Genomic DNA, 18,622 nt, shown 5'->3' on the forward strand with positions numbered 1-18,622 from the left:
TCATAGACTCTCACCACCTGAAAGATAACATTTATACTTACCTGATAAAGTCCTTTCTTTCATGGTGGTGAGAGTCAACAAGATCCCACCCTGTTTTTTTGGTGTTTGGTTTATTTTTACGCACATCTTTTTCCCTTCTCCTATTACTTTGCTCTCATTACCTTTCTTACATTTTTGTTTGGCTATAAGTTATACTAGTTTACCCCACTGAGGTGGGAGGGATTTTATAGAGCTCTTGGGGTTTGGGAATCTTTGCCTCCTCTTAGTGGCAGGGAATAGTAATTCACAAGAGTAATGAATTGTGGACTCTTACCACCATGAAATAAATTAATTTATCATGTAAGCTTAAATTGTGTTTTTTGAAAAAGATACAATTTAGGTCAACTTATTTCCTTAAAGGGACAGTATACACCAATTTTCATATAACTGCATGTAATAGACACTACTATAAAGAAGAATATGCACCGATAATGATATAAACATCCAGTATAAAACCTTTTAAAAACTTACTTAGAAGTTCCCAGTTTAGCATTGTTGATGAGGTAGTCTGGGACACCCAGTGAAAGGGCTGGGTAAACAAAAAGAGTAAACACTCCCCCCTTCCCTGCATATGAAAAGACAGATAACTTAAACAGGAGCCGGCATGAGTCTGTAAACGCGTGTATACATCTGACACTGTGGGGCTTGGTTAGGCGTCTGAAAATCAGCACAATGTTATTAAAAAATTAGCAAAACTATACATTTTTATAAAAACACTACCAGATGGGCTATATAAATGGATCATCTACAAAACATTTATGCAAATAAAAATCTAGTGTACACTGTCCCTTTAAAGGGTCATCAACTTGAGATTTTTATAGAAAATGTTTAGTTATGCATAATGAAACAACTTTGTAATATATTTTCATTATTTATTTTGTTTCCTTTTCATGCAATTTTTAGATCAGAAAATTGAGCTATTTCTAATTCTCGGTAATTGAAATGCACCCTGCTCACTCATCAAGGCTAATTCTGCTACATATCTGTTCCAATTGGTTTCAACAGATAACAACTGCAAAACAGTGTACTTTATACAACTTTATGACAGTATGACAGTGGCTAGCCTGTTGTTTGCAGACAAAAGCTCAAGTGTGGACCTCAAAATAAGGCAAACATTGGGTGGACTTTGGCTATTGAAAAATAATTACAGTAAAAATGATGTTAATTTGTTTTAATAGTGTTAAGACTTGGCTGATGTGTTCTATAGCAACACAACATAAATGTCTTGTAATTGCAAGGTGTTTACTACCCCTTTAAAGAGTCTCTTATAAAAAACATATATAAATAATTATCACCTGTATAAAACAGCTAAAAACAGTACAGACAAAACCTAAATCCCCTTTACCCTAAAAAGGGAAACAAAAATATACCAAATAAGATAGGATGTGCAAATATAAGTACCGTATATTCTATATAAATCATAAGGTTAATATATTCCAAACACAGACAATGCCAACAAGCTGTAGATTGTGGTTACGTGCTTCATGACACACTCCCAGCAAGTCTGGAGCCAATATTGCTATGAATCATGAGAGTGAATCATGGCAGTGTGCTTTTGTGAGAAGTACCAGAGATAGCTCTGCCTTCCGCATTTGCAAACACTGCTATGGCAACATTGTTGCAGGTGAGAGCTTGTGCTTTTAAGTACTTGCACTGTCAGCAGTGTATATATATATATATATATGCAATTTTGTTGTAGGGGGCATTTTTCTCACCTGAATGACAAAGACTGTTTTGTTAAAGTGCAATATTTACTTTTCAGTTCATTGCCATTAAGATTTAATTTTCTCTCATGATTAGGTTGTTATCAGGGCCAGACTGGGAATAAAATGCAGAGACCAGCCCTATTTTCCATTAAGTCCATAGAAAACACATGCCCCATTTTTCTTAAGGGTATAACTGGGATACTCTTTCAACAATATATTTTTAGAATTAAATTATATTAGTTTGCAATTAAGATTATTATTATATAGGCAACCAACAACCCAATTTCATCTTTGATTTCGTTTCACAGTTGGAAAATGATTATGCATAGTGTGATCTGGAGAAGACACTTAAAACCCGTGTGTCTCACAGTGGGACTTAACTGCACACCAGAAACTATTTGAAGGAGGGCAACTAATATGGCACATGGTCTAGGAAATTAAACTTAGATGGAAATATTTTGTACCTTAATACTTATTGCTCAGAGGAGAAAAGAAGAGAGATGCCACTTTCCTTTACCAGCAGCATCACCCCCTTAAAGGGACACTGAACCCAAATTTTTTCTTTTGTGATTCAGGTAAAGCATGAAGTTTTAAGCAACTTTCTAATTGACTCTTATTATCAAATTTTCTTTATTTGAAATGCAAGAATGTAAGTTTAGATGCCGGCCCCATTTTTGGTGAACAACCTGGGTTGTCCTTGCTTATTATTGGATAAATTCATCCACCAATAAAAAAGTGCTGTTCAGAGTACTGAACCAAAAAAAAGCTTATATGCCTTCTTTTTCAAATAAAGATAGCAAGAGAACTTGAAATGGACTCCGTTGTCTTCTCAGGCCTAACCCTGCTACATATATTTCATTAATTGCCTTTAGCTAATAACAGCAGCATTTTACGCTGACTTTATGACCCTGGCTAGCCTTGTTGTGTGCAGAGTAAAGCCCAGATTGGTTCCTCTAAACAAGGCAATGCTGTGTGGAGTTTGGCTACTGAATAATAACTACAGTATAAGGAATCTTAATATGTTTTAAAAAATGTTTAGACTTGGTTAATATGTTATTCTAAAGTGCACACAACAGAAATATCTTGTAATTACAAGGTGTTCACGGTCCCTTTAACTATGTGATTAACTGCAAGGGTTAAACGTATAGATGATGTTCCTACAGCCGAGGTTAACAAGAAAATTAAGAAAAATTAATAATAAAAGTAAATTGGAAAGTTGTTTAAAATGGTATGTTCTATCCAAATCCCTTTAAGCATATTTCATTTTTTTCACCCAAAAATATTTTAACTTGCTTAACTGCTGCTCGTTCATATACAGATTTTCACAGTGTCCCTTTAAACACATAAAAACAAAACAAAAAAAGTTGTTGTTTCTGCATCGGTAGAATGCAATCAATAGGGCTTCTATTTTTGTTTCCAAAGTGATGTTTTATCGCTTATGCGACTTCTTTGGGGTGCCGGATATTGCTAGAACGCTAAGCCGATTAGTTCTCTTCTGTATTATTAATAATGAATTATTTAAAGTCTTAAAAAGCGCCACATTTTACAGAGCTATTGTGGATTGTGCTCAAGCGCAACACTTATCTCACCACTTGTAATACGAGTGCAATGACCTTGCTAATAGCGCTTCCTGCACTATCCAATAAAAGTATAGGGCGCACTGAAACAGCTTCAGCTGAGTTAATCGTGTTAGGATGCTTTGGTTAAAATATTTAACCTTCCATTTATAATACTTGATTTGTGCATTATTCTTGTGCAAGGTCGCACAAATAAAGAATATACCCGGCCTGAGCTAATGATTGCGCTCCACTTGTAATGTAACCCAAACGCTAATATTAACCTGTGAACTGAGCATGCACAAAAACACTGACAACGAAAATAAGCCTTAAAGTACCGCCCCTCAAAACAGGCAAAAATGTGTTTTCAACAGCTCAAAGCTGCTGGGAAAATTTGTTCATGATTAGAGTCCCAGTGTGGAATTGTCCCCATGCAATGAATGGAAATGCTCCTGAGAAGATTGTGATAAAATTATTTTTTATAATGATTTAAAGGTTTGAAATCCTGCAATTTAGTTTGCAAGGGATTTTTGTCAGGAATAAACCCATTGTTATGACAAACCATTCATGAAATAATAAAATATTGTAACAAATTGGAGCATATTCTTATTGCTATATATGTTCCTTTAGAAATGTTAATGCTAGTACTAAAATGGTCTCCCATGATGCACAGCTGCCACAGGAGGATTGCACAACAAATGCATACACAGGTAAAAATCTGCTGTGCAGTAATACTCAGATATTAGATTGAACTATCTTCTGATCAATCAGCATTACCTATTAATATGTTTGTTCAGTTGCACTTCTGTAATGTGTTTTTATGTAACATAATGACCTAGATGGTTTGTTCCACAGGCTGGTGTTGTGTTAGTCGTCTCATTATATATGAACGCTAATAAATGCTTAACATTTTCATTGTACAAAGAATGATGTACAGTTCTTTATACACCATGGAAGGAAACTTACTTAAAGGGATTGTATAGTAAAACAAATATTTTTTAAATAATATAGTAAAAATTAAACTTTTATGATTCATATAGATCAGCAATTATAAACAACTTTCTAATTTACTCCTATTATCAATTTTTCTTCATTCTTTTGGTATCTTTATTTTAAAAAGCTGCAATGTAAGCTTTGAAGCCGGACCATTTTTAGTTCAGAACCTGGGTAACGCTTGCTGATTGGTGTCTAAATGTAGCCATCCAATCAGCAAGCGCAACCCAGGTGCTAAACCAAAAATGGGCCGGCTCCTAAGCTTACTTTCCAGCTTTTTAAAATAAAGATAAAAAGAGAACGAAGAAAATTTGATAATAGGAGTAAATTAGAAAGTTGCTTAAAATTGCATGCCCTATCATAATCATGAAAGTATATACTTGACTAGACTATTCCTTTAAAGGGGCATTGTTATTTATAGCTGGGTATTGGTGCCTATACACATATGCCTCTTGTCATTGGCTTACTGGCTGTGTTCAGCTAGGTCCTAGTAGTGCATTGCTAAGTCTGGAGTTGACTATGGCCTCTATTTATCAAGGTCTGGCAGACCTGATCCGACAGTGCGGATCAGGTCCGCCAGACCTCGCTGAATACGGCGAGCAATACGCTCGCCATATTCAGCATTGCACCAGCAGCTCACAAGAGCTGCTGGTGCGACGCCGCCCCCTGCAGACTCGCGGCTAATGGGCCGCCAGCAGGGGTTGTCAATCAACCCGATAGTACTCAATCGGGTTGAATAGCGGCAATGTCTGTCCGCCTGCTCAGACCAGGCGGACAGGTTATGGAGCAGCGGTCTTTGTGACTGCTGCTTCATAACTGCTGTTTCTGGCGAGCCTGCAGGCTCACGAGAAACACGGGGCATCAAGTTCCATTCGGAGCTTGATAGATAGGCCCCTAAGAGTTTAACCAATATTGCAAACATGCAATAGTAAAATGCCCTAACAGAACAGAGCATTTTATTTTTGTTATCTTATGTCCCCTGAATCACAGCCTTTTAACTCTTGCTTTTCTAGAACACAACTGTGTAATAAGTAGATAAAATCACTTCTGCCACATATAGCAACAATTTAACCTTTTGATCGTTTTTCACTTTCATGGGGCCAGTTGCCTGTGCTTGGTGCACTACTGCCTGGAAATTGAAGGGGGAGGCAGGAGGAGAAAGCAAGAGCTATTCTAGTATACACTGCAAAAAGGAGAAATGTGGTTTTAACCCCAAAAATAACAGGGCTAGAAGCATGTTTCAATAGTATCCAGGGCCCGTTTTCTTGGTTCCCTGGCCCCCAGTGTTTGGTGAACCCTGACTATATGTTTGGATTACTTTGCCTTTTTCTATTACTTGTAATGTAGGGATAAATCACCTTATCAGAGGTATTTGACAACAAAAGCAGGTCAACAAATAATAAATGTGTATTTTAGTGGGTTTTCCCCCCTTAATAAACACGTAACAGGAAGAATGTTGAATGCCCCTTTAAGGCTTGACACATTTATCTTATTGTAGCATAAGACACCAGCAGTAACTAAAATGTATCTGTTTCAGGCTACATAAAAGGAGATGCTTCGTGCATCAGTGTTAATATTGCAGTGTCCTCTTGAAGAAACACACTGTGGAATAATGAAAGACTAATTAAAGGGACAGTCAAGTCCAAAAAAAACTTTCATTTTTCAAATAGGGCATGTAATTTTAAACAACTTTCCAATTTACTTTTATCAACAATTTTGCTTTGTTCTCTTGGTATTCTAGTTGTAAGCAAACCTAGGAAGACTCATATGATAATTTCTAAGCCCTTGAAGGCTGCCTCTATTTTATTTACTTTTCACAGCAGGGGAGAGCTAGCTCATGTAGGCCATATAGATAGCATTGTGATCACGCTCGTGGCTAGTGGCAGACACTGCACTAATTGGCTAAAATGCAAGTCAATAGATAATAACTAAAAGTCATGTGATTGGGGGCGGTCAGAAGATGCTTAGATACAAGTTAGTCACAGAAGTAAAAAGTGTATTAATATAACGGTGTTGGTTTTGCAAAACTGGGGAATGGTTAATAAAGGGATTATCTATCTTTTTAAACAACAAAAATTCTAGTGTTGACTGTCCCTTTAATCAAACTATGAGAGAGTTCTTGGTTAGAAAGTTATCTATGGTTTATTAAATCCACACAGTCTCTATATCCAAAACCTATCCTGGAGTTGACTGTAATCATTGACCACAGATCCCAGATGATAGGCTGTTAAACCCAGTTAGGTTTGGACTTGAAGGGTCTTGTAAGACCCCCGCTATTACACCCATACAATCTCTTAATGGCCTGAGACGAATATGATACATCACTGCTGTTAAGGGGTTAGGTTGCAAGCTGTTATTTGGAGAATTTTCCCCAAGGTATTAAAGGGACACTCAGGTTAAATTAAACTTTCATGATTCAGATACAGCATGTAATTTTAAACAACTTTCCAATTTACTTCCATTAAAAAAATGTGCACAGTCTTTTATATTTACAATTTTTGAGTCACCAGATCCTACTGAGCATGTGCAAGAATTCACAGACTATACGTATACGCATTTGTGATTGGCTGATTGCTATCACATGGTACAAGGGGTGTGGAAATATACATAACTTTGAAATTTGTTATAAAAAAATCTACTACTCATTTGAAGTTCAGACTAAGTGCTATTGCATTGTCTTGTTATCTTGCATTTGTTGATTATACAAATCTAATGTGTTGACTGGTCCTTTAAGGACGCCTATATGAAAATGTTAACAATTTTGCACATTAAAACAATAGATGGAACAAAAACTTTCTACCTTACAATCGAAGCTTAGAAAATCTTCTTTAAGGCAGAAAAATATCAGTAGGATACCACAGAAGCTCGTATTTCTGTTAGAGACTCCACATGGGTATTTTTCTCACAAATGTATTTTTTTAAAGTAACAAATGTGGAGATTGTGCTCCCTCCCTTACAGAGGCCTAATATTAACCCTGTATATACTATGCTTCAACAAGTAAATATTTTTCTTTAATGTTTTGATTAACATTTTCATAATTTAATGGACAGTTTTATGATTTGTAATAAGGTGTATTACTATGTAAAGGTTACAATACCTGCCTATATGATCATAACTATGTACTCATCTGAATTCTGGTAATTAGTGGCTAATTGTGTCTGGCTACACGGGCTAGAATTCAGCATGATATGAGAGGAGGCCTAAGATTGGTGGTGCCCTGCAGGGTGTTGTCTATAAAGCAGACGGTACTACAGAGTCTTTCGTTCTTATAATCTATGTTTCAGTATCCAAGACAGTTTCTAGTACTCCTAATACATACATTATTTATTTAGGTTCCTCTTTTGTCTATTTCAAAATAGCTACTTAGTCATAGATAACAACATTGTGTACCAAATAGTACTATGCAGTGGAGGCTCCTCCATATGCGCACAGCCGCATGTGAACCCCCAGCCCAAAAGAAGAAGAAAACAAATTCTGAATAAAAATATAATTTTTCCAATAGCCCCCCTATTGGAAAAATTATATTTAATTTCTACCCCAAAAAAGTAAAAGCCAAACTCCTCTATAACATTTGCCTGCAGCCTGCTCCAAGCTCCAACCCATCCCTTTACTGTCTTAATCGCACAGTTCAGCCTGTGCAACAGTGCGAGTGAGGTGGTGCTAACGGTCCGGATACGTCATCACTCCAGTCACGTGATGACGCTTGATGTGGCTCCTCCCCCTCAACGATGCAAAATCTCATTGCGGAGATAGTCGTTGAGCTGAGAAGTGCATGGGACGAGGGAGGGGGGTTGTTGGAGTCAGTACTTACACCGTATATTGTTGGTTCCGTTCCTCATGATTCCAAGCCTCAGCATATGATGGCAGTAGTGTGGAGCTCCAATTTTAGGTACAGTTCCAGACCCGGAGCAAGTGAAGGGCGCTGCACCCACAAACAAGGAGGTGAGTAAAGGATAAATTCAGTAATCTCTGCCAGCAATGGCTGTAATACTGCACTGCAGGAGAATGGTACATGCAGAGGACAAGCATGTTATGAAGTAGCGGGCAGGGCAGCTTGCACCATCCTTGCATCATTCTCTGTCTGGAGTTGTCAGGTCTCATCTCTGCTTTTTGAGGGGTGTGACATATGCTCTCATTAGAGTTGTTACTTTACTCACTGGGTTACAGTTTGACACTGGGGCTTGATGGGGGCAGGGAACAATGCACATTGCTGAGGACATGTGGTACTGTCCTTCCCTCACTTAGGTCTGGGCTGACTTCCTGGGCACACTAAACCGAAGCAAGCTAAAGCAGCAATATATGTATGCACCACACTCCTGCACATGTGCACATTTTTTTTTTACATAACTGGTCCGTGAACCCCCATTTGAATAACCCACGAGCCGCCACTGCTACTATGAGGTTTGAATTGGTTAAAGTGAGATCCATATCCAACTATTGATAAGTGATACTTTCATTGTATTGCATATAGGTGGGAAGTCCAAAAATTAGCTTTTGATTTCTTATAAGGACATTTAATAAATAAATCATAAATTATTATTTCCTATCTCTGGTATATATTTTGATAGCCCTTGTCTCATGTGCATGTACTTTGTATTTATGAAAATTCAATAACAAAACTGGACAGGGTACACATCCTATGACCCTGCAAAGTGCACAGCTCTGGGTGTCTGATAGCATTCACAGCCCGCTGTACAGTTTCCAGAGACTCAGGCAGTTAACCTCAGACAAGTCTGGGTAATAAGTCCATAGGGCATTTTACAAAACAAATTAATACAATACACAAAGAAGGTCTGGCACTCTCTTGCAAGCACACCGCTAAGATTAAAAGCAAAAATAGAAGAGTTAGTTACATCATCTGGCCAAATGTTTCAAGCCGGGACCACATCAAGGTCTCTTCCCTCCTAGGTCCCTATCTACAGCCAAACAATTCATGAATGGTACTTGGTCCAGTTTGAGTGTGCAGTCCATTAACATGTTTTGTATGTGTCTAGGGAGATTAGATAATACCTGTGTACTTTTGTGTAGTTCTCAGTTTGTTAGATTGAAAGCATGTATTGTTTGGCTGTAGATAGGGACCCAGGAGGGAAGAGACCTTGACATGGTCCAGGCTTGAACCATTTGGCCAGATGCGGTAATACACTCTTCCATTTTTGCTTTTAATCTTAGTTGTGTGTTTGCTAGAGAGTGCCAGACTTTCTTTGTGTATGTATATATATATATATATATATATATATATATACACACACACACACACCTATACCAAATTTCCGGCAAAACTATTCAGCCATTTTGTTGTAGGCAATTAGAAATAAATTCACTGTACCACAAATTGATTTAAACTAATCAGTATTTTGTTTTTTAGGTGAGTCAGAAAAAAAGAACCTTTATTTCTTAAATATCTCAAAAACTATTACTATCAATTCACAATAGATTTTTCTGTTTTGTGTAAATTTCAACCATAATACATATGCCAAAAAATAAATGTGTTCATCCTATGCAAAATAACAAGCATTTCAAAGATTAGCGGCTAGATTTAGAGTTCTGCGGCCAAAGGGGTGCGTTAGCTACGTGTGCTTTTTTTCCCCCCGCACCTTTTAAATACCGCTGGTATTTAGAGTTCACAGAAGGGCTGCGTTAGGCTCCAAAAAGGGAGCGTAGAGCATATTTAATGCCACTGCAACTCTCGATACCAGCGGTGCTTACGGACGCGGCCAGCTTCAAAAACTTGCTCGTGCACGATTCCCCCATAGAAAACAATGGGGCAGTTTTAGCTGAAAAAAACCTAACACCTGCAAAAAAGCACCTGCCCCTAACACCGCCGACCCCTATATAATATTTATTAACCCCTAATCTGCCCCCCACAATGTCGCCTCCACTTACCTACAATAATTAACCCCTAATCTGCCGATCGGAGCTCACCGCTACTATAATAAATGTATTAACCCCTAAAGCTAAGTCTAACCCTAACACTAAAACCCCCCTAAGTTAAATATAATTTAAATCTAACAAAATAAATTAACTCTTATTAAATAAATTATTCCTATTTAAAGCTAAATACTTACATGTAAAATAAACCCTAATATAGCTACAATATAAATTATAATTATATTGTAGCTATTTTAGGATTAATATTTATTTTACAGGCAACTTTGTAATTATTTTAACCAGGTACAATAGCTATTAAATAGTTAATAACTATTTAATAGCTACCTAGTTAAAATAATTACAAAATTAGCTGTAAAATAAATCCTAACCTAAGTTACAATTAAACCTAAGACTACCCTATCAATAAATTAATTAAATACAATACCTACAATTATCTACAATTAAACCTAACACTACACTATCAATAAATACATTAAATAAAATACCTACAAATAAATACAATTAAACCCAACACTACACTATCAATAAATAAATTAAATAAAATACCTCCAAATAAATACAATGAAATAAACTAACTAAAGTACAAAAAATAAAAAAAGCTAAGTTACAAAAAATAAAAAAATATTTACAAACATTAGAAAAATATTACAACAATTTTAAACTAATTACACCTACTCTAAGCCCCCTAATAAAATAACAAAGACCCCATAATAAAAAAATGTCCTACCCTATTCTAAATTAAAAAAAATTCAAAGCTCTTTTACCTTACCAGCCCTGAAAAGGGCCCTTTGCAGGACATGCCCCAAAGAATTCAGCTCTTTTGCCTGTAAAAAAAACACATACAATACCCCCCCCAACATTACAACCCACCACCCACATACCCCTAATCTAACCCAAACCCCCCTTAAATAAACCTAACACTAAGCCCCTGAAGATCTTCCTACCTTATCTTCACCTCGCCGGGTATCACACCGATCCGTCCTGGCTCCGATGTCTTGATCCAAGCCCAAGCGGGGGGCTGAAGATGTCCATGATCCGGCTGAAGTCTTCATCCAAGCGGGAGCTGAAGAGGTCCATGATCCGGCTGAAGTCTTCTATCAATGGCATCTTCAATCTTCTTTCTTCCGGAGCCATCATCTTCCAGCCGACGCGGATCCAACCTCTTCTACCGACGCCTACTCACCGAATGACGGTTCCTTTAAATGACGTCATCCAAGATGGAGTCCGTCGAATTCCGATTGGCTGATAGGATTCTATCAGCCAATCGGAATTAAGGTAGGAAAATTCTGATTGGCTGATGGAATCAGCCAATCAGAATCAAGTTCAATCCGATTGGCTGATCCTATCAGCCAATCAGATTGAGCTCGCATTCTATTGGCTGTTCTGATCAGCCAATAGAATGCAAGCTCAATCTGATTGGCTGATTGGATCAGCCAATCGGATTGAACTTGATTCTGATTGGCTGATTCCATCAGCCAATCAGAATTTTCCTACCTTAATTCCGATTGGCTGATAGAATCCTATCAGCCAATCGGAATTCGAGGGAGGCCATCTTGGATGACGTCCCTTAAAGGAACCTTCATTCTTCAGTTGGACGTTGGAAGAAGAAGATTGATCCGCGCTGGAGGTCTTCAAGATGGAGCCGTTCCTCATCGGATGAAGATAGAAGATGCCGCTTGGATCAAGATGGTTGCCGGTCCGGATCTCCTCTTCTTCCCGGATAGGATGAAGACTTTGGAGCCTCTTCTGGACCTCTTCAGCCGCCGCTTGATAGAAGATTTCAGCCAGATTATGGATCGCCAGCCCCCGCTTGGGCTTGGATGAAGATTTCGGAGCCTGGAGCGATCAGTGAACCTGGCATGGTGAAGATAAGGTAGGAAGATCTTCATGGGCTTAGTGTTAGGTTTATTTAAGGGGGGTTTGGGTTAGATTAGGGGTATGTGGGTGGTGGGTTGTAATGTTGGGGGGGTATTGTATGTTTTTTTTTTACAGGCAAAAGAGCTGAATTCTTTGGGGCATGCCCCGCAAATGGCCCTTTTCAGGGCTGGTAAGGTAAAAGAGCTTTGAACTTTTTTAATTTAGAAAAGGGTAGGGCATTTTTTTTATTTTGGGGGTCTTTGTTATTTTATTAGGGGGCTTAGAGTAGGTGTAATTAGTTTAAAATTGTTGTAATATTTTTCTAATGTTTGTAAATATTTTTTTATTTTTTGTAACTTAGTTCTTTTTTATTTTTTGTACTTTAGTTAGTTTATTTAATTGTAGTTATTTAGGTATTGTATTTAATTAATTTATTGATAGTGTAGTGTTAGGTTTAATTGTAGATAATTGTAGGTATTTTATTTAATTAATTTATTGATAGTGTAGTGTTAGGTTTAATTGTAACTTAGGTTAGGATTTATTTTACAGGTAATTTTGTAATTATTTTAACTATTTTAGCTATTGTACCTGGTTAAAATAATTACAAAGTTGCCTGTAAAATAAATATTAATCCTAAAATAGCTACAATATAATTTTAATTTATATTGTAGCTATATTAGGATTTATTTTACAGGTAAGTATTTAGCTTTAAATAGGAATCATTTATTTAATAAGAGTTAATTTATTTTGTTAGCTAAAAATTATATTTAACTTAGGGGGGTGTTAGGGTTAGGGTTAGAATTAGCTTTAGGGGTTAAAAATTTATTATAGTAGCGGTGAGCTCCGGTCGGCAGATTAGGGGTTAATGCTTGAAGTTAGGTGTCAGCGATGTTAGGGAGGGCAGATTAGGGGTTAATACTATTTATTATAGGGTTATTGAGGCGGGAGTGAGGCGGATTAGGGGTTAATAACTTTATTATAGTAGCGGTGCGGTCCGCTCGGCAGATTAGGGGTTAATAAGTGTAGGTAGGTGTCGGCGGTATTAGGGGCAGCAGATTAGGGGTACATAGGGATAACTTAGCTGGCGGCGGTGTACGGAGCGGCAGATTAGGGGTTAAAAAATTTAATAGAGTGGCGGCGATGTGGGGGGACCTCGGTTTAGGGGTACATAGGTAGTTTATGGGTGTTAGTGTACTTTAGAGCACAGTAGTTAAGAGCTTTATAAACCGGCGTTAGCCCAGAAAGCTCTTAACTCCTGTTTTTTTTCTGCGGCTGGAGTTTTGTCGTTAGATTTCTAACGCTCACTTCAGCCACGACGCTAAATACCAGCGTTAGAAAGACCCCATTGAAAAGATAGGAAACGGAAATGGCTTAGGGGGATCTGCGGTATGGAAAAGTCACGGCTGTAAAGTGAGCGTTAGACCCTTTCCTGACTGACTCCAAATACCAGAGGGCGGTAAAAACCAGCGTTAGGAGCCTCTAACGCTGGTTTTGACGGCTACCGCCCAACTCTAAATCTAGCCGTAGGTTTGCAAAGAACTTTATCTGAACTTAAATTATGGCTATAATAGGTAGTTATCACAGAAATATACTGACACTGTTCTAAGGTTGGAAAAGAGGTATCTAGGGAGATGGTTTTTTTAAGTCTTTACTAGGATGAATCACTGTATATTCTGAGATGAAACATCAGTGGTACTTTCCTCAATTCTTTCACTGTTCTATTTCATTTATTAAAGAGCAGCTTATGTCTCCATTAGATTTTCAATTAAAAATGAACAGTGAGTTGACAGAATTGCCTATTTCAGTAGTCAGCTGTTTGTCTTTCATGTGAAGCACTATTGATATGCAGGGGTAAATGAGCCATAAAATATACAGCATTAGTTCCTGTTAGGTGGTCCCATAAATATTATTTTTTACAATAACCTTAATATACTTCCTAAGAAAGTAGTTTGTCCAGCAGCATAATAAAGAACTAAGTGCTTATATGATCTGTCTGTTTAACATTGAGCTGAGCCAGCAGGGGCTAGTCTTGTGTGTTAATGTGTATCTGCTTCATTTCACTTGTCAGTCAAGTACAGTACATTTTCTACTACACCCACAGCTCAGATCTTTACGGAGCTGTGTTTTACGCCCTATCGTAGCCGGTGGTTCTTGTATATCTCAGAGTGCAACTTAAACCTTACTGGAAATCAAAAGTACCAATTTGTGAATATCCAAACTGTAAAAGAATCACTTAAAGGGATGTTAAACACAGGTGTAAATTGTGCCATAATGTCTAAAAAAACAAAAACAAAACAAAAAAACATTGTAATGTGTTCATTATTTGTTATGCTTGCTTTTCTGTATTTAAAGTAACAGTCTACTCCAGAATGTTTGTTTAAAAAGATGGATAATCCCTTTATTACCCATTCCCCAGATTTGCATAACCAACATGGTTATAGTAATACAAATTTTACCTATGTGATTACCTTGTACCTAAGCCTATGTAGACTGCCCCCTTATTTCAGTTCTTTTGACAGACTTGCATTTTAGCCAATTAGTGCCAACTCATAAATAACTCCATGGGAGTGAGGACAATGTGATCTATTTGGCACACGTGAACTAGCGATTTCTAGCTGTGAAAAACTGTCAAAATGCACTGAGCTAAAATGCAGCCTTCAAGGGCTTAGAAAATAGCATATAACCCTACATAGGTTTAGCTTTCAACAAGAAATACGAAGAGAACTAACAAATTTGATGATAAAAGTAAATTGGAAAGTTGTTTAAAATTGCATGAGAGTTTATCGGAATCATGAGAGTTTAATTTTGACTTGACTGTCTCTGTAAAGGAATACTCTAGTAAAAATTAAACACTCATTTTTCAGACAGAGCATGCAATTTTAAGCAACTTTCTAATTTACTCCATTTTTTCTTTGTTCTCTTGGTATCTTTATTTAAAAACAAACAGGAATGTAAGCATAGAAGCTGGCCCATTTTTGGTTCAGCACCTGGGTTGCACTTTCTGATTGGTGTCTAAATGTAGCCACCAATCAACAAGTGCTACACAGATGCTGAATCATAAATGGTCTGGCTCCTAAGCTTACATACAAAGAAAGATACCAAGAGAACAAAGATAATTTTATAATAGGAGTAAATTCGAAAATTGCTTAAAATTTCATGCTCTATCTGAATGATCAGTTTAATTTTGACTAGACTATCGATTTAATTTTGGCAGATTAGTCTTCCCTCATATTTCACTTTATATCTCAATAAAGAGATCAGGAACACAGATCTCACCAGGCGTCTTGAAATGGTTTATCCATGAGCTGCTCTGCAATAATAAATGCAAGTTTTAATAATTTATATGTACTAAACACACATTTACGAACTTAATCATCCCTTTAATCATCACTGTTTTTACAAGATTGTGGCAGCCAGTACAAACTATTGCACTTTTACTGACCACTTCTATGTCTCTTACAATTCTTACACGTTTACTTATTCTCCAGGATCAAGAAGAACAAGCGTACTTTGCTGTGTTTGATGGACATGGAGGAGTGGATGCTGCTATTTACGCCTCTATCCATTTGCACGTGAACTTGGTAAGGCAGGAGGTGTTCCCACATGACCCAGCAGAGGCTCTGTGCAGAGCATTTCGCATCACAGATGAAAGCTTTGTGCGAAAAGCAGCCAGGGAGGTGAGTTCTCTCATTACATCCAGAACATCTTAACATTTCTGTGCACAAATATTTTGTAACTTGTGTTTATCTGATAAACGTAATATGTTCTAGTAAGAGAAAACAGATGAAAACTAACTGGCTGATAGTAAACATTACTATGTACTGCAGTGTAACAGGAGAGGTTTAGAATTTCACATTGGGATTTTAAGAGCCCCATATTAATGCCTTTTTCTTACATGCACAGCAGTCCATGAGTAATGCTCAGTTGTAAGCTTGTTGGCAGTTCAGCCAATCAGCTGCCTTTTTTACTACCCTACTGAAAGGAAGAGAAGCTCACTCTTGCACTATGCTTCATTTGCTGTAGTATGGACTATAGCAGCTAGGGGGAGCACTCTCCTTTTTTTAGTGGTTTTAACTGTACCTCCAGACAGCTTATGCCAGAGCTTTACCCATAAGGGCTCTTTTAAGGTGTGATTTTAACTCTCCCCTCCTATTGCACATTATCTATGTAATGCAATGTTTGTAATGTCTCTAACATTTTATATATAATAATTGTTCATACTGTATTATGGGCTAGATTTATCAAAGGCTAGGAGAATTCATCTTTATATTCTCCACCGAGTTCTCAGCAGCTCGCCCTTGGAGAGGTCCACCGGTGCGCACAAATTTGTAAAAAAAAATTGCACGTAATAATTTGCGCTGTTTGGAAGGCGAGCTGGGGCGGATTATGATGAATTTCTCCATGCGAAAAAAACAGAATTTATGTTTACCTGATAAATTTCTTTCTCCTACGGTGTGTCCGGTCCACGGCTTCATCCTTACTTGTGGGATATTCTCATTCCCTACAGGAAATGGCAAAGAGAGCACACAGCAAAAGCTGTCCATATAGCCCCCCTCTGGCTCCGCCCCCCAGTCATTCGACCGACGGTTAGGAGAAAAAGGAGAAACTATAAGGTGCCGTGGTGACTGTAGTGTACAGAAAAATAAAATTTTTAAACCTTACTAAAAGCCAGGGCGGGCCGTGGACCGGACACACCGTAGGAGAAAGAAATTTATCAGGTAAACATAAATTCTGTTTTCTCCTACATTGGTGTGTCCGGTCCACGGCTTCATCCTTACTTGTGGGAACCAATACCAAAGCTTTAGGACACGGATGAAGGGAGGTAACCTAAGCGGAAGGCACCACAGCTTGCAAAACCTTTCTCCCAAAAACAGCCTCCGAAGAAGCATAAGTATCGAATTTGTAAAATTTGGCAAAAGTATGCAGAGAAGACCAAGTCGCTGCCTTACAGATCTGTTCAACAGAAGCCTCATTCTTGAAAGCCCATGTGGAAGCCACAGCTCTAGTAGAGTGAGCTGTAATTCGTTCAGGAGGCTGCCTTCCGGCAGTCTCATAAGCCAATCGGATGATGCTTTTCAGCCAAAAGGAAAGAGAGGTAGCAGTAGCTTTCTGCCCTCTCCTCTTACCAGAATAGACGACAAACAAGGATGATGTCTGTCTGAAATCCTTTGTTGCTTCTAAATAGAATTTTAAAGCACGGACCACATCTAGGTTATGTAACAAACGTTCCTTCTTCGAAACTGGATTCGGACACAGAGAAGGAACAACTATTTCCTGGTTAATATTCTTGTTGGAAACCACTTTTGGAAGAAAACCAGTCTTGGTACGTAAAACTACCTTATCTGTATAGAATACCAGATAGGGTGAAGTACACTGCAAAGCAGACAATTCAGAAACTCTTCTAGCAGAAGAGATAGCAACCAAAAACAGAACTTTCCAAGATAGTAACTTAATATCTATGGAATGTAAAGGTTCAAATGGAACCCCTTGCAGAACAGAAAGAACTAAGTTTAGACTCCATGGAGGAGTCATAGGTCTGAAGACAGGCTTGATTCTGACTAACGCCTGTACGAACGCCTGTACATCTGGCACGGCTGCCAGACGTTTGTGCAACAAAACAGACAGAGCAGATATCGGTCCTTTTAGAGAACTAGCTGACAAACCTTTATCCAAACCCTCTTGGAGAAAGGAAAGTATCCTAGGAATTTTAATTTTACTCCAAGAGTATCCCTTGGATTCGCACCAACAGATATATTTTCGCCATATCTTATGGTAAATTTTCCTAGTCACAGGTTTTCTGGCCTGAACCAGAGTATCTATAACCGGATCTGAAAACCCACGCTTAGATAGAATCAAGCGTTCAATTTCCAGGCAGTCAGTTGCAGAGAGACTAGATTTGGATGTTCGAATGGACCTTGTACTAGAAGATCCTGTCTCAAAGGTAGCTTCCATGGTGGAGCCGATGACATATTCACCAGGTCTGCATACCAAGTCCTGCATGGCCACGCAGGAGCTATTAGAATCACAGAGGCCTTCTCCTGTTTGATCCTGGCTACAAGCCTGGAAAGGAGAGGGAACGGTGGAAACACATAAGCTAGATTCAACGACCAAGGCGCCACCAATGCATCCACTAGTGTCGCCTTGGGATCCCTGGATCTGGACCCGTAGCGAGGAACCTTGGAGTTCTGTCGAGACGCCATCAGATCCATATCTGGAATGCCCCATAGTTGAGTTAACTGGGCAAAGACCTCCGGGTGAAGTTCCCACTCCACCGGATGGAAAGTCTGACGACTCAAATAATCCGCCTCCCAGTTGTCTACTCCTGGGATGTGAATTGCAGATAGATGGCAGGAGTGATCCTCCGCCCATTTGATGATCTTGGATACCTCTCTCATCACCAAGGAACTCTTTGTTCCCCCCTGATGATTGATGTACGCTACAGTCGTCATGTTGTCCGACTGAAATCTTATGAATCTGGCCTTCGCCAGGAGCACATTGAATATCGCTCTCAGTTCTAAAATGTTTATCGGGAGAAGAGACTCTTCCCGAGACCATAGACCCTGAGCTTTCAGGGAGTCCCA

General features: G+C 38.3%; 1 protein-coding gene across 2 annotated transcripts in view; it reads left to right on the top strand.

Annotated features, from left to right (window-relative positions):
* PPM1E (protein phosphatase, Mg2+/Mn2+ dependent 1E) overlaps positions 1 to 18,622 on the top strand; it is a 524,596-nt gene that overhangs the window by 383,187 nt on the left and 122,787 nt on the right. For both annotated transcript variants that reach the window (XM_053707383.1, XM_053707385.1), the window contains exon 4: positions 15,530 to 15,718. In XM_053707383.1, the coding sequence (XP_053563358.1) occupies positions 15,530 to 15,718 (189 nt within the window). The remainder of the gene's footprint in view (positions 1 to 15,529; positions 15,719 to 18,622) is intronic.

Source organism: Bombina bombina, chromosome 3 (genome assembly GCF_027579735.1).
Source record: "Bombina bombina isolate aBomBom1 chromosome 3, aBomBom1.pri, whole genome shotgun sequence".
NCBI classification, from domain to species: domain Eukaryota; kingdom Metazoa; phylum Chordata; class Amphibia; order Anura; family Bombinatoridae; genus Bombina; species Bombina bombina.